At 46.0% G+C, this 27,347-nt stretch overlaps 1 protein-coding gene and 1 long non-coding RNA gene across 3 annotated transcripts in view; one reads left to right on the top strand and one right to left on the bottom strand.

Annotated features, from left to right (window-relative positions):
• Positions 1-27,347, bottom strand: part of LOC131817481 (polycystin-1-like protein 2) — a 163,109-nt gene that overhangs the window by 77,936 nt on the left and 57,826 nt on the right. Inside the window, exons 3-6 of the mRNA XM_059150871.1 lie at positions 11,138-11,302; positions 8,654-8,833; positions 5,320-5,430; positions 2,712-2,859 (exon numbers count right to left, since the gene is read on the bottom strand). Coding sequence (XP_059006854.1) covers positions 2,712-2,859; positions 5,320-5,430; positions 8,654-8,833; positions 11,138-11,302 — 604 coding nt within the window. The remainder of the gene's footprint in view (positions 1-2,711; positions 2,860-5,319; positions 5,431-8,653; positions 8,834-11,137; positions 11,303-27,347) is intronic.
• Positions 548-26,432, top strand: LOC131817489 (uncharacterized). Of its 2 annotated transcripts, XR_009348532.1 has the most exons (7): positions 548-1,373; positions 2,084-2,226; positions 12,853-13,046; positions 21,719-21,849; positions 22,544-22,753; positions 24,054-24,332; positions 24,417-26,432. It is a non-coding gene; the product is annotated as an uncharacterized LOC131817489 (long non-coding RNA). The 2 variants fall into 2 exon arrangements; XR_009348531.1 differs by having other exon boundaries at positions 24,054-26,432.

The raw sequence follows: 27,347 nt of genomic DNA, 5'->3' as shown, positions 1-27,347 counted from the left end.
ACAAACAGTAAAGCAAAACAGCCTTAGGTTCAAATGAACACAAGACATGGGAAATGCAAGGTGAAAAGGAGCTTCTAAAAGAGAAATTCTTAGACTTTTATTACACTGTTTCTATTTGAGATTGGATTCTCCCCAGTCAGTTCATGCTGTCTACAACAGAGCTCGTCTGATTTAGGTTTTAGCTTAACAAGGAGTTAAGCAGAAGCAGGGTTCTGTACAAACACATGAGAGAAAACCACAGTGATGGTCACACAAGTTATGTGACTTCTGTGTACTTAAACTTCATGCCATTCCTAAAATTCTAGCTGAGGCTGCTCGTGCTAAAAAAGCATCAGAAATACATCTCCCAAATTTAACAAAAATTATAGAAGGTGGTGGCCAGGTAGTTTCAAAGTCCAACAAGTTTTTAAAATAGATGAAATTGGATTATTTGAGAGGAGTGATGGCAGATGCTGTCACCACCTATTTCTTTCGGAAAGAAAATTTCAGTGACTTTGGCTTCAAGCTAATGCTGAGAGGGACTGCAAATGTAAAACTGATTACTGTTTCTCTTCAATTATCAAAAAACCACAGAGAATCCAGAGAACAAGATAAAAACACCCTTCGCCTCACCATCCAGAGTTGACAAATACTAGCATTTTGTCCCATTTTCTCCAGTTTTTCGCTACTGTTTGCTCATTACTGGGATGTCCTTGTTTAACTAAACGTCTTAGAGAGCTACTGACAGTCAATTTTGACTAATGCCAAATGCAAGTTGTTTAAAATTTGGGGGCTGGAAGATTGTGTAGCTGAGCATTTGTTGTTTTACCAATGAAATGGTAGCAAGCAGGAAGAAACCTGCAGAACAAGGCCATGGGCATTTATGTCACTTAAACATTTTCTTCCCCAGAGTATCTTCACATGTAATTTCTCATTTCACTCCAGGAAACAATCAAGGCAGTCATCAATGTAAATGCAACAGGGAAGGAAATAGAAACCTAAGACCAGGGATTGTCTTGCTGGCATTAGAACCTTCCGGAGAAGGCATTTTATTTTGATGGCACAGAAGGATGTCTGAGACCACTGAGGACTGTTGAGTTTGAAACTGGCACTCAGTGGGACAGATTTGGGCCACAGATAGAGCTGGCCCCTCTTGGACCCGCCCCACCCAGGGCTTCCTGCAAGCAGAGCGTGCACAGGGATGGATTCAGAACCTCTAGCTCCCACAAGGTAGAGCTGCAGACGTTGTGGAGTTAGGGCCTTCAGGATTTCCCTGGGGATTCATGTTGAACTCAGGACTCCTGGAAGGAGCCGCCAAACCCAATGAGCATCTGAAAATTCTAGAACATTCTCAGGCACCCAGCAGAGCAGAAAAGAGCTTACCCCAGGCCCAGGTAAGACTTGGAAATGTTATGAACTCGATTCAGCCTCTTATCAGGCTGGGGAGGCTCTGCTCCCCTAGAGGATCCAGAGCACAGTCCCTTCAGGCCCTGGTGCCCCCATGCTGTGTAATCCATCTTGGGGGGGCTTCAGGGCCTCAGCTTTGATGCCTGACAGTCCTGTCTTGCACCACTATGCTGCCACTCACTAGCTGCATGGCTTGGGCAGTGCTGCTTTACCCCTCTGAGCCTTAGTGGTTTTGTCTGTAAAAACAAGTTAATGATTACCTAGCTCAGCGCTATCCAATAGAAAAACAGTGTGAGCCGTGTTACTTTGTAGGTGTGTATGTTCTGATAGCCACATTGAAAAAGTAAGAATCGGTAAAATTAAGTTTAATAATTTATTTTCTTTAACCCAATATATCTAAAATACTTTCGTTCCAACCTGCAACCAACGTAAAAATTAGTGAGATATTTTACATTTTTTATGGGAATTTAGATGGAGGGAACTAAATCTCCAAAATCCTGCATATATTAAACAGTTACAGTGTATCTTAGGACCTGCCACATTTCAACTATTCAATAGTGCATGTGGCAGGTGGCTATTCTATTGGATAGGGTTGCAGTGAGGGTGAAATGAGATTATATGTGAGATTATATGTGAAAGTTGCTTGGCTGGACTGTTTTTAATGTTGCTACTATTTTTTTATCATTCTTGCCAACAGAAAACATTCCCACACCCAGGTGAGCTTCTTCACCTCATTACCGACTCTTTGGATGGTCACATGGGAGAGAATCTACCCAGAACCAAGCCAAAAGGACCCAGCTCTTCGTGACTGTGCATGGGGCCTCCATCATGAGAAAACCTGTGAGTGCCACTTCCTCCCCTTCTTGAATGTATGCCCCTTGGTGTTGTGGCTGTGCCATTCCTTCCATCAACAGGTGGAGTCTGTTTCTCCATCTGTTGAACCTGGGCTTGGCCATGGAACTTGCTTTGGCCAATGAGACATTAGAAAACATGACACAAGTAGAGATTTGAAAGATGCATGCACATGAGGCCTTGTTCTTACTTACTGCTAGAAACCTTCAGACACCATGCCAGTGAGGCTAAGCTAGCCCGTTGTGTGATGAGAAACACACACCCATAACCAACATTCAGCTAATCACCAGACATGCAAGTGAGGAATTCTGAGGACATCCACCCCCAGGGTGAACTGGCTCAGATAAGCAAAGCCACTTAGCTTATCCAAAGAAGCCAGAGAAATAATACTGTAAGCTACTAAGTTTGGGATGTTTTGTTATGCAGCAGAAACTGACTGATACAGCCCTACTTAAGTCTCAGATTCCTCTTACCTGAGGGGGTAGTAGGGATCGAAAGTGTGGCCATCTCCTGTACTGATTATACATGACAGGTTTCCAATGAAGGGAGAGAGGAGCCATGTCAGGGAGATGGTGACATTGTCAAAGATGAAACTCTCTTTGGACACCATCAGCTGGAGGCCTGCAGATCAAAAAGGGAAATGCTGTGTGCCATCAGAAATCAAAATTGCATGCTTCTATTTAAAACCTACTCTCTCATATCCACTTGTCCTTCATCATTAGGTGGGGCTTTCAAAGGTTTCTTAATTTTATTTTTACTTTTTAAAGTTCTTTTGAATTTTGTTTTGAATTCATAGGTAATAGGTGACCAAGTTACAAAATTTGAAATGTGTAAAGGGTTCAGAATGAAAAGAAACCCTGCCTTCCATTCTTCAGCATATCCCCCCCCACACACAGAGGCAATCACTGTTACCAGTATCCAGGGTCACTTTCGGGATATCTACACATTCCCCCCAAGCACATCCATGCTTTCCTATTTATACAAATGGTCCATGATGTATATTCACTATTTGATACCCTCCTTTTTTTTTTTTTTTCACTTAGTATATCTTGGAGATTGTTTTGAATGAATTCAGTTAGAGCTGCCTTGTTCTTTGTAATGGCTGCACAATGTACCCTAATTTATTTAACCAGGATTCTATTGATTGTCTAAATGTATTTTATCATGTTTAAAAAGACAAAAGGCCAAGCACCTTTAGGAAAATTGACTGGGCTAAGGTGGCTGATGATTCATTGTAAGCCATTTAGTGCACATTAAATTTTATAAAACTGAGCTTTCAAAGTTAGCTTGGAGGATGGGGAGTGAGGTAGAGTTTGCCAGGGTTTCATACAGGCCTGGGCTAATTGTGCAGCATAATCTTTCAGTTTCCAAGCACTAACGAGGAAGGAAGAGATAGAAGGAGCTGAATGTAAGCGAAAAGAACTTTCCTGAGCTGCTCAGGAAGTTGTCGCTGTCCTGATTCACAGCTGTCTGAGGAAACTTGGACTGTTGCTAGGCCCTCCTGGGCACTGTGGTGGGGGGCACGGGATGGGGGAATGCTGGATAAAGTCTCCTTTTACAAATCAGAAACACTGTGATCAGAACTCACTAGTTCACAAGGGGGCAGGATATATGAAATCAAAGTTGGGGCAGGAAATCTGTTCCAAGGTCTCTAGACCTAATATACCTACTAGCTGCAGCAACACATTGGTCCAATGACAGTCACACTGCAACTGGCGGACCTCCAAAAGGTACCCTTTGTCCATTAGCAAAACCACCAAATGGAAACCACTGCCAAACCCGATGGCCTCTTCTTCCCAGAAAATAGAATGAAGACATCCTGCTCTTACTCCACCTAAGCGTGTCTAGCAAACTGATGTTGCTGGTGAAACCTGTCCTCTCCTCATCTCTTTGCGGTCCTCCCTCCTACACCCACGGACCCTGCTCTCTCGGATGGCCCTTGGGGACCCCAGCATTCCCTGAGTCACTTCTTCCCTTCAGAGCTCCCTGCACCATCACTTACGCTCTCTCCTTTCTGTTGGTGCTGTTGTGACTAATTCCCTGGACAATGGCGTAGGGGAAAGTGGTACTCATGTACACTTTGAGTGGGAATGTAAATCAGTGCAGCCGTTTTGAAGTGTAATTTGCAATCTCGATTAACATTTAAAAAGCATATACCCTAGGACCCAGCATTTCCTCTACTAGGGATCTCGCCTCTAAAAATGACCAGGCACATGTCAAGATAAATGCACAAGAATGAGCGCTACAGAGTGACACTTAACAGCAAAAATCAGAAGCAACCTGAATGTCCATCAGCAGGGGACCAGTCCGTCCAATGAATTCTGACACAGTCCTATGATGGGATACTGCACAGCCATTAAAAGAATAAGGTTGTGGCTGGGAAGGACATCCAGGATATATTATGAAGTAAAAAAAAAAAAAATGTTGAGCTATAAACTAATATATTTAACATGATTACATTTTATGTATATATATTCATACACAGTCACGTCTATGAAAACAGTTTAAAAAGCAGAGAAGAACTTACTCTAAACTAAACATTTAACGGTGGTTTCCTTAAGGAGAGTAGGACTGTAGAATTGAAGGGAGGAATTCTTTTTTCTTGATTTATAAAACTTTTATAAAGTGTAGTAATATGGGCTATTTTTATGGCTTTCGAAATTTGTAGTTTTTAAAAGTCCCTGTGTGTTCTAAAATGCAGCCTATGGGCAGGGTGGTGGTTGAGTGGGCATGGGGTGTGGTAGCGAGACCTCTTTTAACTTCTTTCAGTCATGCAATACTGGTTTTGTCTGACGTGTTTATTGGGTCACCCATGATATTTCATTGGAAGGGTCCTGGGAATTAAAAATTATACATTTTTTATTTCTGGCTTGACAGCTCATTTCTGCAACAATAGCCTCAGACTCTTTACCCCATGACACTAGGCCACTTCAGGGGGTTCAGCTGCAGGGAATCAGGTGTGAGTCAGGAAGTCTCTTAGCACACAGATCGGCTCCCATGGGAGGCTCCTCCCTCTGCTCCAAGTGGGGCTGGACCTGGTGTAGAAACAAGGGAATTCCTTGTTTCTTGCTGAGGACTCACCTTCCTGGCACTGGTACCGCACCCACAGGTAGCTTCCCTGGGTGGGGCACAGGTCTCCAAAGTAGGTCCCATCTGCTGCCACCTGGCATACTTGCAGCCCCTGGCACTGGCCTGGGAAGTGCCCAAATCCCAGCAGGAGAACAGTGTCAAAGACAAAAAGGGACAGGTTCAGACAGAGACGGATAACCTCCCGCTCGTTCATTCATTCATTCACCCACCATCCGCCCAAGAAATATCTGCAAGCATCCACAGAAGACCAGACAGTGACCTAGGTACTAGGTGGAGAGAGAGGTAGGATTTTTGCCCTCAAGCAGCTCAGGGGTCTAGTACAGGGGTTCTCAAATCTTACGATACACCAGCATCTCCTGGAGGGCTCTGGTCGGCACAGATTTCCAGATCCTACACCCAGTGCTTCTGAGTCAGAAGGTAGGGGGGAGGCTGTGTAAGAATTTACTTTTCTAATAAGCTCTCAGGTGATGCTGATGTTGCTGGCCCAGGCACCCCACTTTTAGAACCACCGGTCCAGTAGCATCCAGTCAGATGGCCTAACGTGGGAACTTACGTTTTGAGAACTGACAAAGAGGGGAAAGATCAGGAATCCTGTCCAGGTGCCCACAAAAAGCAGAAGCATGGGGAACCCAGGCCAGAAACTTCAGGTCATCCCAACACCTCTCCCTCCTGCCCAGGCAGATGAGTTACATGCCTACAGAGAAGCCTAGGAAGAGGACAGGCAGGTAGTACCTGGTTGTAGGACTGAGCTCCCACTTCTGTGCTGGGTGTCAGCTGGGAACCCCCTTAGCTCCTAGAGGCCATTCCCTGGTCCTAGTGTGTGGCCCTCTCTTATCTCCCAGTCAGCAATGTACTATAGGATCTGTCTCACACTTGAACTCTGATTTCTCCATCAGCCCCTTCTTCTCTCCAGAAGCCAGAGAAACTTCTTGGCTTTTAAGGGATCATGTGGTTAGATTGTGCCCACGTGAATAATCCAGATTAGGAATCATAAATGCATCTGCAAAGTCCCTTTGCCATGATATCTCATCATACCTAGAGTTCCAGGGATTAGGGTAGCAAATCTCGGGGGCCATACCTCTGCCTATCCCAGATGGGAATACATAAGAGGGCAGTGTTTTTCTTTTCTTTTCCTTTCCCTTCCCTTCCCTTCCTTCCTTCCTTCCTTCCTCTCTCTCTCTTTCTTTCTTTTTTCATGCATAATGCTTTTCATCCTGTCTTTTCATCCTCTCTCTGACCGCAGCTGTCTCTGGACAGGTCCTCCCACGTGGTCCTCGCCTCCACCTCGTGGTCCTCAGCCTCCACCATGATTCTAGCAGTGGCTGGAGGGCCCTGACTTCCAGTTTTGGTAAGTCCATCCCCTCCAGCCATCCCTCTGGCCCATAGGAGTATCAGTGGCTATCCATTGCTGCTAATCTTGGGGTGGTATCATTATCCCCTGTTTGATTTCTCAGCACTTCCATGCTGGGTAATATATTCCCTGCATTGAATTTCCTCTGCTGAAAGGCCTGGCATGGTTTCTGTTTTCCTAATGGGACCTAGCTTGATACACTCCTTAGTCAGAGTTCCGTGCCCTTACTATGTGCATCCACAGCCCTAGACTACAGTCTCCAAGAGAGAGGGAATGTTTTGCTTTGTTTTTGTTCACTGCTGTATCTCTACTCCAGTGCACAGAACAGTACCCAGCACATAGCAGATGCAAAATAAGTTTTGCATGAGTAAATACATAAAACCTTTTCTCCCTTCTTTGTGGCATTGAGCACAGTGTTAGGTAATTGCTTGTATCCATATCTGTCTCCCCATTAGATTGCGAGCTCTTTGAAAAACAGACTGATTCCTCCCTTTATTCACAGAGCGCAGGAAAGAGCCTGGCACAATGTTGGGCTCAACGAATGTTTATTGGCCACCTGACAATGAATGAGTGAGCATGGCACTTAGATACGAACAGATTCTCTTGGGATCCTGCCCAGCTCTGTTCCTCTGACCCTTCCCAGAAGGATGCAGGGCTCCTTTCCAAGGTGCTCTTTGGGGTAGGGCTGCAAGGTTTGGGAACTTGCTTCTGGGCCTTTGCTTAAATAGCTCACTGAGTCCCCTCGAGGTCTCCATGAGGGAGGCACACCCTTCAGCCCGTTCAGCCCAGGCCTTTCCCTCTCAAGAGGGGGCATGGCCTTAGGAATGTGAGAGCAACAAGGAGAGTGGGTGGGGGCCAGGTGGCAGATTTCAGCATTTCCTTCCCCCGCTATATGCTCTAAGGGTCCAGGGATGATGTGGACCAGACGTGGAGAGGGAGACACGGCAGACTTCCCCAAACCAAGCACGAGGCTACTTGCCAAGTTCTGGGAGTACAGGGCATTCTACCCTGAAGCTACACAGGGCCTTTGGGTAGGGGCAGAGCCCTTTGGCGAACTGCTGAGAAGCCCGTGTGTTGAGATCCAGCCTGAGGCCCCAGAGCTTTCAGCTTGGGCATAGACTGCTGTGTCCTTACTTGGCCCAGAAGCAACAGACCACCTGCCTTCCTAGCACCTTGCAGGTCCGACACTACTAACCACAGCAGAGAGTAGGCAGGCCCCTGTGTCTGTGTCTAGAGTTTCTGAGAACTTTGCACCACCCCCCAGGAGGGTGCAGGGAACCCCCATCATCTCTGAAACTGAGCCCTTATCACCAGGCAAGTGTAGCTTAGAGGAAGATTTCATCTAATTTAGAAAAACAAGGCCATGCAGAGCCCTTCTCATATGAACAAGAGATACCCCCAGGGATGTGTGTTTCAGCATTATTCATAATAGCAAGGATTAAGACACAACCCATTCAGCTCTCAACAGAGAAAGAGACACATTATGGTATAGTTATACAACAGACTAAACGAATAAACTGGTACAAGTATCAACGTGGATAAGAGCAAATTTAAAGCCATACTCACTATTGTAGTGAGGGGACGTTAAGCAAATATGGCATAATGTTAAGATTTAACAATGAAGAGTAGTGAATCTGTGCGAGTTCACTGAAATATTTGTATATAATACATATGATATATGTTTGGAGTACTTAGAAAGTTTTAAAAATTTATAAAAGTAATGTTTCTTGCGTGCAAGTGGAGTGGGGGAGCAAAATGCCCCCTTCGCCCATGCAGGTGGGTTTGCTGTCCCGTGAGGAGGTGAGCCATGGCTTCCTTGCTTCCTTGTATGGTGCTATGGGCAGAGACTGGCCTATTTTCCTAATGTTGGAGGCCCAGATATGAAGCTTGTTCAAGCCTTCCAGACCCTTTTGCTGAGGATGGGACACCAGGAACTGCCCTTCCTCCATAGCCAGAGCTGTCCTTGGGTCCTACCTGCCACTTCGTCCTTGACGCCGGCCCAGTTGCATTCCTCCCCCAACGGGCCTGTAGCACCCTGGGTGCAGTAATGCGGGGTGTGGCGCCCGTAGAAGGCGTCCTGGATCTGGATGACCTCCCCTGAGCCGCAGTGCATGGTGACATTGAGGCCGTCACAGGCTAGACTCTGGCCAGCACCTGCGACAAAGGAAAGGGGACACCTTAGGAGGGATCACGGTCATGCCTGGGCAGGTTGATGGGAAGTGGAAGGGTGTCCGGGGTCAGGGCTGTGATGAAGGGACACAGCAGGAGCTGGGTCCACAGGGGTGAGAAATAGAACGTGGTGGGCATGAACACGGCTCTGGTCTGCACCACCCATGCACTGGCTGTGTGACCCTCTGCAAATTATTTCGCTTCTCTGTGCCCCCTCAGCATGGGGGAGAGTTGGCACCACAGCACATAGGGCCTGTAGGAGGATTAAATGAGTTTATACTTGCAGAGTAAGGGCTATACAACTGGCAACTATATTCTATTTTTTTCAAGATTTTACTTATGTATTTGACATGGGGCAGTGGGAGAAAGAAAGCACAAGCAGGGGGGGAGCAGCAGGCAGAGGGAGAAGCAGGCTCCCTACTGAGTAGGGACCCCACCTTCATGTGGGGTTTGATTCCAGGACCCTGGGATCACGACCCAAGCCGAAGACAGCCGCTTAACTGACTGAGCCACCCAGGTGCCCTATATTCTCCTATTTTGGGTACCTTCCTTGAGCCTTTTCTGAAAGCAACGCCTGGCATATGATAGATGCTAAACAAGCATTTGCTGAATGAATGAGTCTTTATACCAGTCCTAGAAACTGGGCTACTGTCCTCCTCACTAAGAACATCAGGGTCATGGGGGTCACTGTGTTGAGACCCCACTCCAGGCTAGGTCCTGGCATGTGGTCCATGTTCAGTAAACATTTTTTGGAAAAGAACAATCTGGCTCAGACCAGCAGAGCCAGAAAGTAGGAAACTGGATCCGTACTCAGTCCTGTCTGCCTGGTGGGAATGTCACAGGGTAGGGGATGAGACCAAAATCTGTGTTTGTTTCCTCCGGCTGCTGTGCAAATTCCCACCAAACTAATGACTGAAGCCAGTACAGATTGATCATCCTCTAGTTATGAAGATCAGAAGTCCAAAGTGGGTCTTACTAGGTTGGTATCAAGGGGTGGTTCCTTCTGGACCCTCTAGGGGAGGGTGTGCTCGCTAGCCTTTTCCAGCTTCTAGAGGTATCCACGTTTGTTGGATTGTGACCCCTCCTCCATCCCCAAAGCCAGCGACCCTGCATTTGCCAGTCTCTCTGACAATAGGCAGACTCAGGTTGTCACTTCCCAGATGTGTGGCCCTGGGCAAGGAGCTTATCCTCTCTGAGCCTCACTGTTCTTAGCTTTAGAATGGGCCTGCAACAGAAGAGCAGAGGCACTTCTGAGTACCTCTGGTGAATGCACACAGAGTGCACAGCTCTGTGCCTGGAGGTCCCGCTGGATACGTGTTAGCTGTTCATGGTGTGACCTCGGAGCTTGACTCCCAGATCCTGGGGGCTGGCAGATTCTGAGACTCGTTTCAGGTTGGGTGCAGAAGGGGAGCAGGCTTTGGCAGGGCTGTGATAAATGGGGACGTTTTATGACCCACATGTCCCCGAAGCTGCAAGTTTTCAGAATTAGCCAGGCTAGGGGCCTACATGACACCTATTTAAACCCAGACATAGGGGAAGTGAGGCAGGGGGCTCTGTAAGTACCCAAACCCAGAGTGGGCCCTGGGAGCTAGGATTCTTCACTGAGGGGCTTGGAGGAGGGGACTGAGCCAGGAAGCCTGAAAGCTTCTGTCAAGCCTGGCTTGAAAGTCAGGAGGCCATGGCCCTGAGGCTCTAAGACCAGGCCCCTACACCAGGGCCCCACATTGCAGGCAGTACACAGGGTGGGACTATAGGCCTCTCATGCCGGCTCTTACACGGAGTCCCCAGGGAAGGGGCCCCGGGTGCAAAGGGGTTCAACCATGGACAGCAGCTAGAAAGGACACAAGAGTGGAGAGTGGGAGAATTCAGGAGTCTGGGATGCTGGACGGTTGGGACTCAGACCCAGGCCGGCCAGGGTCGCAGGAATCAAGGGTGAGTGAGAACAGCCTCCTGGGACCACATCTCCTTCATTGGAAGAGTGGAAAAAGAGAGTAAATAGGGCTGGGCATTTGCTCCTAGATGCAGGTATCTGAGAGGAAAAGGGACGGGAATGAAATCAGTTAAGCAGGTAGGCAGGTAACTGGACAATGAGAGGCAGGGTGTGAGCTGGAAAGATGATATGAGACAGGCACAGAGCACCACCCGGACAGAGATGGGTGGAAATTTAGGGAAACACAGAGCAGACACAGAGACACAAAGTCAAAGAGACAGAGACAGAGTTGGTGACAGAGACACATAGAGAACACAGAGAGACAGAAGGAGGGAGACCCACAACAGAGACCAGCTCACCAAACTCGCAGATGAAGGCGAACGGCTGCGTGCAGTTGTCTGAGGCCGCCCACCCAAAGGAAGCGTCTCTCTGGATGTAACCACAGGTGTTTGGGGCAGGAGAGGCCTGTCCTCCGCGCCAGTGGCTGTAGATCACATTTGAGGTGTCCAGCCAGCTCCCTGACCCTGGGCATGGGAACACAACCACCAAGACTTAGAAATGTTTCTCTGACCCTTTTTTATGGACAGGGCTGGCCTCAGCTCAACTCTGGGAAGCACGAGGTGCTCAGTCAAGGCTGACGGGCAGAACACCTCTCTTTCCCATGCCAATGAAGGGACTTTGCTAGCTGTTACCTTCCAACATCCAGGCAGAAGAACTCAACCTACAAACCAGGGTGCCACATCAGGAAGCGCAAACAAAGTGGTTTGATTCAGTATATGATGCTTCCAGCTCTGTCTCACCATAATCTAAAAAAGCACAGAAGTATGTTCAAAGGTGTTCTGTAGAGAGACAGAGGCCCTTGTCAAATATATCTGGGCCATGCTGAGTTAAAATGGAAGCAGTTTTCCTTACTCTGAGACTCTTCAGCCCCTGGAACACCTTGGTGTGCTCTGGAAGAAATGCCCTGTGCATGTGCGTGTAGTACAAAGGCATTTCGAGGACACTAGGAATCTAGAAAACACTAAATATAAAACATTTACTCGGGGATGCCTGGGTGGCTCAGTCGGTTAAGTGTCTGCCTTCGGCTCAGGTCACTATCCCAGGGTCCTGGGATCGAGCCCCACATTGGGCTGCTTGCTCAGTGGGGAGCCTGCTTCCCTTTCGGCCTGCCGCTCCCCCTGCTTGTGTGCGCTCTTTCCCCCTACCTCTCTCTCTCTGACAAATAAATAAAACCTTTAAAAACAAACAAACAAACAAAATATTTACTCTGAAGACTCAAACATGTATTTATTCATTTTTAAAAATCCATACAAATGGATTTTTAAAAAAATTTTAAAATTTTTTTCTAAAAAAATTTAAAAGTGAAAAAGGATATAAAATGAAAACATCTCCCTTCTCCCAACCTCCAAGGTACTCCCATTACTGGTGTGTTTCTTGTGAATTGATCCAGACTGACTGATATCCACCTATCAGCATCTATGAGTGCCTTAAATCAATTTACACAAATGCCATCGTATTGTACCCGGCACCCTGTCTTCTTAAATAACATTAAATCTTAGGAGTGGTTTCATGTCAGCCCACACAGAGCTACCTCATGCTCTGTAACAGCCATGTGGTAGCTCTTGGTGATTTTCGAACAGACGCAATTCTAACTGCACATGAGTGGATGTTCAATATACAGAAATCCACAACTGCTACGTCTACAAGTCAAGAAACCATTCAATAGATCTTGCCTGAAGATGCATTTTAGAATTCAAATCCCGAGACTATGAATTTCCTAAAACAAGCTTCTCCAACTGTTCCCTAATTAAGCCTTTCCATCCACTCTGATATAGAAGCCCACACCGAGTGACTCATTTCTAAAACCCAGTAGCTTTGAAAGGGCAATGTGATATGCCGGGACACGGGCAGAGTCCTCACTGCCCTTCACTGGCAGCATCATCTTGAGCAAACCATTTCCTCCCCCTGGACTTTAAGTTCCTCATCCATAAGATAAAAGTAGCAATGTGTACCTCGTGGGCGGGTGCAAGGGTTAAATATGAATGTTCATTTGTCCATTCTCTGCTATGTACAGGCACTGGGAAAACAAAATGGCCAGAATATGTTTCCTTGCCTCGAAGAACTCATTGTCTGGGAAGGAAGGCGACACGTAAAAAGTTGCAGTTATGCCAGAAGTAACCTCACAGGTTGTGGACAAGGCCCTACAGGTGCAGAGAGAAGGACTCGACTGTACTGGGGTTGGAGGAGGGACACCTCACAAAGTAAAAGGTAAGGAAGAGTTTCTGAGAGAGCCATTAAGATGAAACTGTCTAATGTGAAGGGAATGATGCCAAGTTCTAAACCTGCTTTAATCCTTAAGAAATGGGGAAAGGCATGTAGGAGTGCCTTTTTCTTAAAAAAAAAAAAAAAAAAAGATTTATTTATTTGAGAGAGAGAGGGTGGCAGGAGGAGCAGAGGGAGAGCGAGAAATTGAAGCAGACTCTGTGCTGAGTACAGAGCCTGACGTGGGGCTCGATCTCACAACTCTGAGATCACAGCCCCAAAATCACAACCTGAGCCAAAACCAAGAGTCAGATGCTCTATTGACTGTGCCACCCAGGGGTCCCCTGGAAGTGCTTTGAAAATAGCTTCCTAATTATTTCCTGAGATGTTTTCTCATCTGTAAAATAGAAGCAACAATGTTATCTCACTGGTTATCTTAGAGATTGAAGGTGATAATGGATGAGAAGGACTAAGGATCGTTCCTGGGACTATTCCAGAAAGAACTGGAGGAGTCATAGTTAGTCTTAGTTTCAGGAACATTCAAACAATGAAAGTTTGCAGAGTGTCAGCAAAGTGCCAGATTCTACACTAGGTACTGTGCATGAGCTGTTTCATTTGATCCACAAAACAGTCAAAGAGGAGGGTATCCTCATGAGAATTAGGATATATTAATTTGTTCCATGAGGTTCTGTGTAAGAAGCAATAGTTAGAATCACAGCCACAAGCTTCCCATGAAATACAGCTTTCACAGGACCTACCTTCTGTGGTTCCATTCTGAACCAAGTTCCCTGTGAGTCCAATCCACCATTCCCTGTCCTGGGAGATGTGCTTCTGCAGAAACTGCTGGGTGTCTTCATCGTGAATAAAGACCAAATGGCCCCCTTGCTCCTCACACCAGCTCTGGGCACCATAGAAGGTGCGACCGAGAGGCACAAATTCATAGCAAGAGTCTCTGAAGGCCACTTGACTTTTCGAGCAAAAGCTGCCCTCCTCTGGCTTAGAGATTGTAGCCCTAAACCTCAGAGCAAGCCCCAAGAGCACCAAGCCCACTGCACTCATCCTTGAGCCACCGCTGGAGTGTCTGGATGGAGCTGGCACTCACGTCCTTCTTATGCTGCTGCCTTACAGCCATCTGTCATCCATCTTTCCTTCTCTCTTGTCATCAAATAATAGTACTGCCTCTTGTTTAAGAAACAAAAGCCTCAGGATGAATGTGTCTGCATTTTTGCTTTGCCCAGATCTTTGTTCAATTCCTGTTCCAAGTCCAATTAGTTTGCAAAACAGTCTTTGAGAAAAACGGATAGCTGCTGTCTCACCTGTCTGCTTGTCATTCGATCAGCTGTTAGCTTCTGATAAGAATTCCTTGCTATGGGTTTTTCATTGCTCTTTTTGCCAGAAGCCGTTAGCATGTGGGAAGTATGTGATAAAGGAAAAATGGAAGGAAAGGGAGAGTGATGGGATGGTAAGAAACAAAAACAAAACAAAACAAATAAAACCAAGATGCACTCATCTCCAGTGCTATTGTCTAGAGTGGTGGCTGTGCCCAAATGATAATCACATCCTGCCCAGCATGGTTTAAATCCTAATGGCTGTCTCCCTCTCTGACTCATCACATTACTAGTCATGCCTGTTGGAGAAAACAGATTTTCTACAAAACTGTTCTGACATCATCATGAAAACAAGTTCTTAAAACTTCAAACCTGTCCATCCTCACCCACTTCCTAAACCCTCCAGTGGGTGTCATGACCTCTGGATCAAGTTCAAGCTTCTCAGTTTTATATACAATGCTTGGTATGAACTTGCCACTGACAATATTTTCAAACACATTCCCCAAGTATGGGGTAGCAGACTCACCCATTGCTGATGGGAGTGTAAATTGGTACAACCTCCATTGTGGGCAATTGGACCATATCGATTTTGACGATATTTTAAAAGCAGGAGCTCAACTTCTAGAAGTTTTACCTACAGATAAATTCATACATGTGCAATATGCTGTATGTTAAAGGTTATGTATTACAGAATTTTGAAAGAAGGAAGGATTGGAAATAACCTAAATGTCTATTGATTAGAAAGTGGTCAACAAAATTGGTACATTCTCCAAATGCACAAAAGAATGAGCAGCTTCTTTCTATAGAAATTTAGAGGGATATCTAAGATTTTTGCTAATTTTAGAAAAGTATGAGACATTGCTGATGGTTCGACTCCATTTATGCAACAATATCTATGAACATTTATTTGTATTTGTGGAATATATCTCCCAAAGGACTTAAAAGAGACTGGCAGTAGTGATTGCCTGGGTCAGGGGTGGAGGGAGCAAAGAGACTGGGAGACAAAGGAAGGAGCAAGACTCTTTTTGTTTCATTGGCCACATTTTTGAAAATTTCTGTCTTGTACTATGTGAATGTCTTACCTGTTCAAAATAGTAAATTCTTTTTTAAAAACATCTCCATGAGTCCATCATCCCCCTAACAGCTCAAAGTGCCAGCTCTCTCTATCATAGTTCACTGCTGGTGACCTTCCTTGATGCCTCTCTGTACCAATGCTGTTCCCTCTGCCAGGAGCCGTTTTTTCTGTAGTCCTGCCCTGTTCACCTAAACGACTTATCTCAAACATCAGTTCCTTCATGTATTTTGTAGAACTTGCCTCATATAATATGCTTTTCTCTCCTGAGTTTCCTTTTTCTTTCTTTCAATAAAAAATTAAGGTAGAGTTCACCTAGCATACAATCCATTGATTTAAAATATACAAGTCAGTGATTTTTAGTATACTCACAGAGCTGTTCAACCTTCACCATGATCAATTTTAGAACATTTTCATGATCCAGAAAGGAAAACCTTCACCCATTGGCATTCACTCCCAAACCTCCCTCCTATAGCTCCTGACAGCCACTAATCTCCTTTATGGGTGTGTGGGTCTGCCTGCTGTGCACATGTCATATAAACAGAATCACATAACATGCGGTCTTTGTGACCAGCTCCTCTCACGGTAGCTTCGGATCTTCAAGGTTCCTCCATCTTGTAGCTTGGACCATTACTTCACTACTTTACTCTTTTTTTTTTTTTTTTTTTTTGCACTCAGTAAAAGTTTATAGGATAAAACTAAATGAAGAGTTTTCTAGAACCATTACATTCTCCACCTCAGCTCCTTATTTGTTGAGTAATGTTTGTTGTTCGTGATAGCTTTCCAAATTAACTGAGTTTGACACAATAACTTGCTTCGGTGGTGGGAAAATGGTTTTAACTACTAACACCAGAGTTCCTCTTGGTGATATTTTCTTTAGGAAAATATCTTGATAGGCCATTTGGGTTAGGATGGGGAGACACCAGGGGTATGGTTTGCACTATTACAACAAAGCACACTGCTGGTTGACTGGTCTGCATAAGACGTTAATGGCTCAAGATTGGAGAACTGACTACACAATGTGGTAGGACTCTAGAACCTTCAAAAAAGATATTAAGTGGGGCACCTGGGTGGCTCAGTTGGTTGGGTGTCTGCCTTTGGCTCACATCATTCTCAGGTCATGATCCTAGGGTCCCTACTCAGGAGGAAGCTGGCTTCTCCCTCTCCCTCTGCCTTTCTTCCATGCTTGTGCGCGCTCTCTCTCTCTCTCTCTCTTGAATTCTCTCTCAAATAAATAAATAATATCTTAAAAAGAAAAGGCATTAGGCAAATAGTTTCTTATAGCAGTGTAGCCAAAGGCTTTAGAGAACACAGTTGTTTAACACCTGGCTTTAAATTATTCCCTTGCTCTGACATAATTCAACTTTTTTTTTCCTCCCCAGTCCCTGGCAACCACTACTTTCTGTCTCTATGAATTTATGGATTCTGGACATTTCATGTAAATGGAATTATACAAAAGTGTGACCTTTTGTGTCTAGCTGCTTTCACTCAGCATAATTATTTTGCAGGGTCATCTACATTGGAGGGTATATTAGTAATTCATTCCCTTCTATAGCTGAATAATGTCTTGTGTATGGATATACTACATTTCCCTTACCCATTCATCCGCTGATGGACATTTGGGGCATTTTATTCTTGCAGGAAAGGGATAGTCTCTTAATCTCTACCCATCCCATGACTGGCCACAGTAAGACTCAATGAACCTTTGTCAGACTGGTCCCTTCTCCCAGGAACTTGGGTATTGGGAGAGGTCAAGAGGATGTGACTGCTAGTTGACCTATGAATGGGACCCAGGCAATTAGAAGCTCCTCACACCCTCCCTGTCCTTGGAACGTGCATTCTGCTTGCCTTCCCCACTTCTAGAAGCTGTCCCAAGGACATAGCCTTAAGATAATGATATGGTGTTGAAACCATCTGGACAGTATACATGATTGAACCCAGTTAAAGCGTCCATATAAACTTCTAAGATTTGGCCAGCGAGGACAGAGATTAACTCGTCTTGCAGCACCCAGGACAAGCATTTTATGTTAAGTCCCCCGCTTATTATCTGCCGCCTACCAGTCTGGACTGATTGGCTTCTTTCTTTGGTCTCTCCCTGCCCTACATGTAAAGATGCCAGTTTTCAAACCAACACCAGGACTGACCCTTGGCCCCCATTGCTTTCCCAGAAGCCCTTCCATGCCCTTTGGAGTAGCCCTGCCAGTAGCCCAGGGCAGGACTCGATGTCATTGCTGAGTCATAGCCTGCAACCCAGAAAACATTGCTCTCTTATCTCCGAGGGCCAAGGTTTTAATGAATTCTATTAGAAAACTATGTGGAAGGCCTCATACAGCGATAATGTATCTCCTGGGTAAAGGCTTAATTTATGACCCTCATGCAACATGCTTGGAGACATTTGATAACAAACGCAAATCTACAGGCTAAATTCCACTTTTTCATTCTTTACATTCTGATAAATTCCAGACTCCTGGGCACGGAATTCATCTTGGTGATGTCAGCTCCCAGTGTGCCTTAACATCTGTGTACATGAAGAACGGAAATAGGACGTGGCTGGACCCATGTGAGTCTGTTTCCAGTGTCTGATCCGGCTGCCTGGGCCTCCAAACCCTGATTTTTGAGACCAGCAAGCGAAAACAGAGAGAGTGGATTTGGTTTAAATGGGGACTTAAGGCCATGAAAAGAACCATAAAGTTGTTCATGTCCTATGGCCCAGCCATCCCAGTCCTGGGAACAGATCCATTTTAGTTTGGGTTCTTCTAAAAGTTAACTGAGACAAGAAATTTAGAGAAAGCAATTTACTTAAGAGGGATTGCAGGAGACAGTGGCAGGAGAGTTGGGGAGTACATTGCTTTATGTGAATTGGCGTTTTTATTGGTCATAAACTGAATTGAATCTTTGCCCTCCATTCAGCTAAAAGACATTATAACAAAAGAATCCCCATGGTCCCCTCACCCCAATACAGTTTTATTTCTTTGTGGTTCCTTCAAGTGCTTCTTGCCTAGGAGATGGGTGTTTGGCCAGGCACAACTGTAGTGTTCACATAATTAGTTCATAGGATACTTCCCACTTAGCTTTAGATGGTAGGCCTTTCCCATGCTGCTGAAGGCTTTGGAATAGGCATGGTGGGAGCTGTGCTTCCTTTCCCTCAATAGATATTTACTACACCATTCCCACAGTGCTGGATACTTTGTGTGGTTTTCCTCATCTGTTTATTATGTGTTCAGTATTACAGTACTGGTCAACGCTGCTATGATATTCTTCTTGTTCTTGGCATTTAGCCTAAGCTATCTCCTGAGGGTTGTGGCAGGCATTATCAAGGACTCACCTTGACACCTCACACTTACCATGTTAGGCTTCTAAATGCAAGCTCCTGTAGTTCTTTGCCCCCTTCTGCTCACAATGGACAGGTTGATGGTGCCTGGAAGTTTGCACCTCTTGGGAGAGTTTCTCCAAGAAACTCCAAGAGTTTTTCTTGGGAGAAACTCTCACCCTTGATTGGCCAGTGTTGGTGGATCCATCACCCAGATCCCTTAAGAGAACTCTAAAGCATGCTCACACCCCATCTCACAGCCCAACAGCCCAGATCGAGCTTCAGTTGCCCACGATGGGAACAGCCTTGAAGATGCACTGTTGACATTTTCCCTCTTTGTTTCACTTCCCCATGCCCTTGTTGGCATTTCCTGGCTTCAGCTCCCAAATTAAGCTACTTGAACTTGAATCCTTGCCTAGCCCACAGCACATTAACATCTTCTGATTCTTGCCATGGACTTGGTGCTTATTTGAACCAGATCAGTTATCTTTGGGTTTTTCATGTTGTTGATCCCACTTGAAGACTCAGACTTCCAGATCAGATCCCATGAACATGTTTCACACAAGTGAGTTGTGTCTTGCACACTTTCCTGATGGTTTCAATTTTATACTTGGGGACCATCTCATAATGACCTCAGGCAATAGGATGGTGGGTGGTATTTTCTTGGTTTTTTAGATGTGTATGTAGGTGAGTCCATGTTTTCACCTATGCTAAGTTGTTTGCTTCTATAAGGTAGCTAGTAACCTGAGTCTTGAGGGACTTGCCAGGAAGAAAGGTGTGAGGTTGGAGATAGGGGTGGGGGCAGAACTAGTAGAAAGTGTATCTCAGGGAGAAGCCCTATAATACCAAATCCTTATTTCTTGGCGGTATCCCAGAACCAAGATAAACTAAAGCCCCCTTCACCATCCCCCAAGGGGTATTCTGCTGTTTGGGACATGTACTTTCTTTCCAAGAATGCCTCTTCTTGGTGCACCTGGATGGATCAGTCCAACTTGAATGTCCAACTCCTGGTTTGGGTGCATGTTGTGATCTTGGGGTCCTAGGATCAAGCCCTGCATTGGGCTCCGTGCTCAGTGGGGAGTCTGCTTGACGATTTCTCTCCCTGTCCCAGTGTCCATGCCTACATGTACATGTGCTCTCTCTCTAAATAAATTCCTAAAAAAAAAAAAGTCTCCTCTTATATGCTTGTCTGTATACCTGCATCCTTTTCTCAAGAACAGCTCAACTATAAACCTCTTCTCTGAAGCCTTCTACAGACATTTACAGGACTTAACTTCCATGGCTTCCATGTCCTCAGAGCGATTTAATCTACTTCTGTGTTAGCACAGTTTAAAAGTATTTAGCCCTTAAAAAAGAGAGCAAGAGACAATGAAAGAGAAACTGTGAGAACTTGTCTATAAAAATAAGTCCATGTATAACCTTTTAAATTTCTACTTTTAAGTTGTTTTACTCAGTGACTATTGTGGGTTCAATTGTGTCTTCCAAAAAGACACATTGGGAGTCCTAACCGTTGGTACGTGTGCATGTGCCTTCTTTGGAATTAGGGCCTTTGCAGATGTAATCAAGATGAGGTTGTGCTGGTGTAGGGTGGGTCCAAATCCAGTGACAGGGGTCCTTATAAGGAAGAGGGGAATCTGAGCACGGAGAGGAATAGACACAGAGGGAGAAGGCCACTTAAAGAGAGAGGCAGAGACTGGATGCAGGCACCATCCAGGATTGCTGGGAACCACACCAGAAGTCAGAAGGAGCAGGGAGGGGTTTTTCCCTAGAGACTTCAGAAGGATCATGCCTCCCCTGATGCTTTAATTTTGGACTTCTGACCTCCACAACTGTGACAGAATAAGTTTCTCTTTAAGCCACCATGTTCGTGGTATTTTTGTCACGACAGCCCTAGCAAACCAGTGTGATGGTGACAGCACAGTGCAGTCATGGGACATTCATTCATTCTGTAAATATTTGTTGAACACCTACTACATGCCAGACACTGTGCTAAACTCTGGATTTTAAATAGGACAGTGACGTGATCAGGCTGGCATTTTAGCCAGGTCACCTGGTGGCAGCAAAGAGGATGGACTGGAGTGGGTGGGACTGGAGGCAGGAAGGCCAGGAGGAGTCTGCTCCCAAGAGGTGAGCAATAGGGCGGACGGTGGCTAGGGGGCTGAAGGAAAGAGGAACTATGGGAAAGATTAGTTAGGAGGCTGAAACATGAGGACTACAGCAGTTATTTAAGTTGAATTTTTGTGAAGCTTCACTGACTGGGCCTGAGCACAATACAGTAGAAATTAAAGAGTTTCAGCTCAGGCATTAGAGGGCATTTCCTTCTCTACCAGTAATGCCCTCTGCCTTTCAGTCTTGTCCCTCCTACCTCTTAGGCGTGGCACATAGTTATAATACTTCTTATTTGCCTTCTTTTCTCCCATGTTAGGCTGTGAGTTCTTTGGGTCCAGTAGTTACGATGTCCCATCTCTCTATCTCTTATACCCAACAGACACTAGTCTCTGCATCTAGTAGTCCTTTGTGGAATTGATGAACCCTCCTAAGTTTTAATGGGGTACATTATGGTCTTCCATTTTAGTGGTGAAGCGTGCACTCCAGGAGTCCTAGGGCAGCCCTCCCACCACTCCCTACACCCTGCTTCTGCTCTGCCAGGCAGGCCTGTGGAGAGTATGGCATTCTGGAGCTTACCACTGTCACTCTCCCTTGGGGAGGCAGCTGCCCCTCTCCTGGACTTTGCCTGTCACCTTGAACCCTGCCAACCAAGATTTCCACATTATCTGCTCCGTTTATCACCCTGGCTAATTAAAGGCACCATTTAGAAGCTAACGTAATTGGAAAGCTGCAAAGTAATTTAGATATGATAACCTTATTTCCACAAAGGGAAATATTAACACTTTTTTGGCAATGACTTTGTAATAGGAGATACAGAATCGCAAAATAACGCTGTTTTGTTTTGTTTTGCTTTTTATAGCACAAAAACTTTTCAAATTCAGTCTTTACTTCTATACCTCAGGACTGCATTATGGATGCAACACATCCCATGGGAAAGGTGGCCTCTGGAAAGGCAGCCTCCTCTTCCTTGCTCCTTCCCCAAATGATCAGGTAAGAGGATCCCACATTCAAATCTCCCACCTCTGCCGCATGTTATGTGATCCACAGCCCATGGGCATAACCTCAGGGAGCTTCAGTTGCTTCCTTAATTAAAAAAAAAAAAAAAAAAAAAAAAAAAGGAGATAATATAGTACCTGCCAGGTCTGTGCCAGAATTAGAAGATATGGTGTGTCCAAAATACAGAGGAGGGGGCACACATCCATGAACTCCTCTCTTCCTCACCAAAGGGCGGAGATGAAGGCTTTCAGCTTGCCCAGTGAGCCTCTCGGACCCTCCGAAGGGCAGACCGTGTGTGATCCTGTACCTAGTCCTCCGCCCTCTGGGAGTGAATCCCCTTCTGCAGCCTCTGTATCGCTCCTGGAGGCAACATGGACAGCTTGTGGCAAATGTGTGTGTGACGTGGGAGGAAGCCTGGGAGATACCCAACCTGACTCGAGAAGGAGCCCTGCCAGGCAGTACCTCCATGGTACTCCCGTCCTCCCCTGGCTCTCTGCTTCTTCCTGTCTGTCTCCCAGCAACCCCGGCTTCCAGGCCCCAAGTCTGTGATCATTCCCCTCTTCCCTCTCTCTGATGTACAACTGTTCCCATCAGATGGGTGGCACTCCATATTTGAGGGACAAATGAATGAATGGGTGAATGAACAAACACATGGGCTAATCCACTTTTTTCCCATTGCCACCCACAGAATTCTCTGATGCTTGTACCAAGTAAACTGTCCTGTCATGCAGCCATAGCTACCTCTGTCCACCTTGGTCGTATATAAATGCCATCTTAGCAACTCTCCTGCTAGCTCAGCACCGTCAAAAGAACTTTCCCTGATGATGGAGATGTCTCGTCTGCGCACACCAGTATGACAGCCATTAGCCACACGTGTCTGTGGAGCCTTTGAAATGTGGTTAGTATGAATGAAGAATTTAATTTCATTGTAATTAATTTGTCTTTAAATTTATATAGACAGCCATGTGCTGTTAGTGGCTTCGGTACTGGACAGCACAGTTAAGCTCCCACATTAATGCCTTCATTGGACATGATCTCTTGACTCAGGACATCGTTATCCACAGTATGAAGCCCAAATTGTACATCTGTGCACAATCCAATCCCTAAACCATTTTCCATCCCCATCTCAGTGGTAGTGGAGAGGAGCTGTGATGACAACTATGGCCTCTGGAGTGTTCGAAGCCCAGCTCCATGGTTGGGCAAGTTACTTAACTCTGTGTGTCACTCTCGTAATCTGTGAAATGGGTTGGATACCTACTTAGGGCTTTTGTGAGGAGGACATGCATTCCTGTGTGCCGAAGGCTTAGAAGAATGCCCGACACATAGGAAACTCTCAATAAACGGCACCTATAATTGTCATTATTTCTCTCTGTCCCTGGAAGAGCCAGTCTGCCCTCACTCTCCACCCCAGAACTGTCCAGCTCTGTACCATCATTCACACTGGTCCTCCTCTCTGCCTATCCAAACGCTTCCCACTCTCAAGAGCTCAGCTCTGCAACCCTTCTCCAGGAAGCCTTCTGTCCTAACCTTCCCTAGCCTGAGCACACTTTCCTTCCCTGGAACTCCATAATACTTGCTATCTGGGCCTCTTCTAGAGCAGCTGTAATAGGCAACTAGTTATTACTTACCGTGTACATGTCTTCACAGCCAGCCTAGAGCAAACTTCAAATCCTAGACTAGGTTATGGATGTCTGTTTTTCCTTCAGGGACAGGCCAGAGATGTATACATTGTACGGGGTCAAAAAATAAGTTTCTGAATATCATATTGGCTGATCTTTCCGATTTTTCTCTCTTGCCCAAGAAAAGAAAGGAAAGGAACATGCTATAAGCTCCTGCTTTATTCCAAGCCCCATGATGGACATGATCAGAGTTTTTACAGTTTAATTTAAACTTTGCAGCCACCTATTGGGACAGGTATTATAATTCCTCTTTTCAAGATGAGGCAGCTGAGGGTCTGAGATTTAGGCAAGTAGCACAGGTGCTCAGCTAGTAAGGAGAAGAGCTGGGCCTCTGGTGCACATAGGTCTGTTGGGGTTGCTAGGGCCAAAGATGGCCCAACAAGGGACCACACTGCTCAGGCACCACGTTCACACCCTTACTTAGTCCTTTCCCATGCCACGTTGGCTAGTTCTGGGCTTTGTGCTAACTAGCAGCAGGCAGTGAAGTAAAATGATGCCAATCCTGGGTTCGCCTTACAGGAGGCTGGCAGCTCCTGCTGCCTCTCTCTTGAAACACTTTTGGGAGGCTTTTGCTGTCATGGAAGGAGTCCAGCTATCCTGCTGGAGAGATCCCATGGAGACGGTCAGGCCAGGCCCTGAGACTGCATGGAGAGGGAGAGAGGCCCAGACCCAGTCTTCCTAGCCTGCCAGTCAACAGCCAGCTAACTTGCAACCACAAAAGGAACCCCAAGTGATAAAAGCAGAAACCAGTCAGAGCCCGGCAGAGCCCAATCAGCCCACAGAACTGAACGCAGAGAGGTAAGAACAATGACAGGTGCTTTAACCGCTATGTTTCGGGGTGGTTTGTTTCATGGTAACGAATGACCAAAGCTCTTGTTTAAGGTGAGCTACTTCCTTCTGTGTTCCCGTTGTCCTGCTCTCTGATGCACTGGCCAGTGTTCAGTCCACCTGAAGGCAGCAGATGCGTTAGAAAACCTGTCTGTGGCATACCCACATTTGCTCTCCTCTCTGCCTCTGATCCTCAGCCAGAGACTTCAGCAAGCGGCAAGCACTGCAGTATGGTGGGGAGGGATATGCACTGACGAGCTCTCGGCCAGAACTGGGCTCCTTCCCATCTCTGAGGTTGTAAAAATAAAGTTGCTAATGACCTCCTTGCAGGGGTGTGTAGGAATCAAACGACATGCTGCTCATCAGACACCTTACATGCTACTTGGTACGTGTCAGGCATCCAGGGAATGGCATTGGTTAGAGGCTGGAGAACAGCTCCTACTCCTACAAGGCTCTTATCCCACTCTTCCCTTCTTAGCAAAGACCTAGAAAGCAGAGGTCAGGCTTCCATGGGGCCAGAGCAATGCCAGAGCTTCTTGACAGAGAGCAGCTGCTGCTTGTTATCTCTGTTTATGAAAAGGGAGGCTGGATGGTCAACATGAAGGCTATCCCAGGAACCACTGCAGGACCCCTAACCCTTTGGGAAATGTATGTCCTTTGGGATATGAAGACGCTGCCTCCTAACATGGGAGTGAAGAAGGCAGAACTGAGTTTCAGTAACCACCTCTGTAACTCCAGAGCTTGGCAACTAGTCCGTGTATGTTCGAAGAAGACACAGAATTATGTTCCTGCTTCATTCACTGCTGTATTTCCAGCACATAGTAGATGCTTAGTAAATACACGTTGAATGAATAAATGAATGTGGGGGTGAATGAATGTTGCACTGCCTGCAGCAACACTGCAGGTTGCCTGTCCCAAGCCATTCCCTCCTTGTTCCTTGCTAATGGATTCCCAGTGTGAGTCTGGGGGCAACATGCTGCCTGGGGAAGTCACCTGATGGGTTTAAGAAAATCAGGGCACACCTGTTCCTCCTTACTGGGAATTAGTCTAGGGGTGGTCGTGTGATGCCATTTAGCCAGTGAGACTGAGAGAAAAATCTGCTCAGACGGTTCTGAAAAGGTTTTCCTTGGTATAAAGAGAGGGAGCTATAAAAAGGAAATGCCTCCTCCCTCCTGCACTTTGTGTCTCTGCTTTAGCACGTTATTATGGAAGGGCATGATTCCTGGGTTGAAGGCTATCACTCATAAGCAAAACAGAGCAGGCCCAAGGATAAGAAACCAACCCCCTGAGGATGGCCTGGTAGTGCCTGTTGAGATGGCCCAGATGAGTTTCCAGGCAACCCAGGACCCCCAGTTGACCTGAGGTCTGAGACAAAGACATATCCTCAGAGTTTCTGCAGATATTATGTTCCAGCCAAAGCACCTTCCCTTAACTCGAACTTTCATGATATCATCATGGGCTGAATTGTGTCTTCCCCTCCCCCACCCCAAGATTCACATGTTGGAGCCCCAGCACCTCGAAATGTAACTGCATTTAGAGAGAGAGCCTTTAGAGAGGTGATTAAATTAAAATGAGTCCATTAGGGTGGCCCTAATGCACTCTGATAGGTACCCTTATAAGAAGAAGTCATTGGGACACACAACCAGGGAGGCATGTGCCCAGAGAAATGATTACCCAGGGAGGGGGAAGCGGGGGCGGGGCGCAGGGTTGAGGCCTCAGAAGCCAGCTCTGCTGATACTTTGATCTTGACTTCCAGCCACCAGAGGTATAAGAAAGCAGACTTGTGCTATTGAAGCCACTGGTACTTTGTTATGGTAGCCCTAGAAAACTAATACAGATAGCCATTGCTATGATCAATTATTATCCCCATTATCACAAAATCCTGACGTCACCATTTAATTGTCCCTGGGATGCAGTGGGGGCCTGAATAAAGAAAGCTAGCCTGGGTTTCTCTGTATTATATAACAGGGCAATGATATCAGCCCAAGACTGGCCTTCTTGTGTCCTCCACCCATCAACACATCCACCCATTACTTCATTCCGCAGAAATCTAGCAAACATCCATCATGTGTCGGCACTGAGTAGAATTGTCACAGAGTGTATACTTTGGAGTCAGGCTGCCCAGCTAGGCTTCCTGATTGTCTATGTGACAATCATTGACTGTGTGACCTAAGGCAAGTTGGTTATCCTTCCTGACTTTCTGCATCTCTAGAATGATGCTAAGAATACCCATCTCCTAGGATTGTATAAAGTCCGAGCGAGCTAGCACATGTAGAGTGCTTGCCTTGCAAAGCACTTGACTCAGAGAAGGCACTCGATGTGGCTGGGGGCCATTGCTTTGCTGGATATACAAAACAGACAAGAAAGGAGACACGATCATGTTTTTTCCCTTCTGTAATTTCAATATCATCCTCTCCACAAACCCTGTGGCCTAGGTATTGCCACCCTGTTTCATAGAGTAAAGTGAAGTTCAGAGGGGTTGTGACAAAAGCTCGGAGATCCAAATAGGTCTTCTGAGCTCTAAGCCTTGAGCTCTTTATTTCCCCCCCGACACCAGAGCTCCTGCCTCTGGTGGTGCATTTTTTTTCCCCTGAGCTCATCATTTATGCCAGACATTCTCATTTAATCCCCGCAAGGACACAGCTTTCACAATCTAGGAATAATAACGCTGACATGGATACACATGTTTAGACCAGACAGAAGAATAAACTGGCAAGTTACGGGACTGAATGGAAAATGTGGGTCAAGGGAATGGCCTTCTGGGCGAATGGGGAGGAAAGGGTGTTGATCGGTAGCTGTTTGGGGCCAGGTGCCTTTACTAAACCCTTGATTTACAGTACTTTGGGACTTCGATATCATTACACCCCCATTTTACAGTTAAGGAAATGGAGGCTCAGAGAGGATAAGGCAGACACATAGGAAAGGGAAGAATGTGAATCTAGCATCAGCCCAAACACACAGCATCTTCCCTGGACCAGAGCTCCT

This window comes from Mustela lutreola, chromosome 16 (genome assembly GCF_030435805.1).
Source record: "Mustela lutreola isolate mMusLut2 chromosome 16, mMusLut2.pri, whole genome shotgun sequence".
Classification (NCBI taxonomy): Eukaryota; Metazoa; Chordata; class Mammalia; order Carnivora; family Mustelidae; genus Mustela; species Mustela lutreola.
Note: the sequence above shows the minus strand (reverse complement) of the source record. Positions and strands in the feature narration are given on the sequence as shown.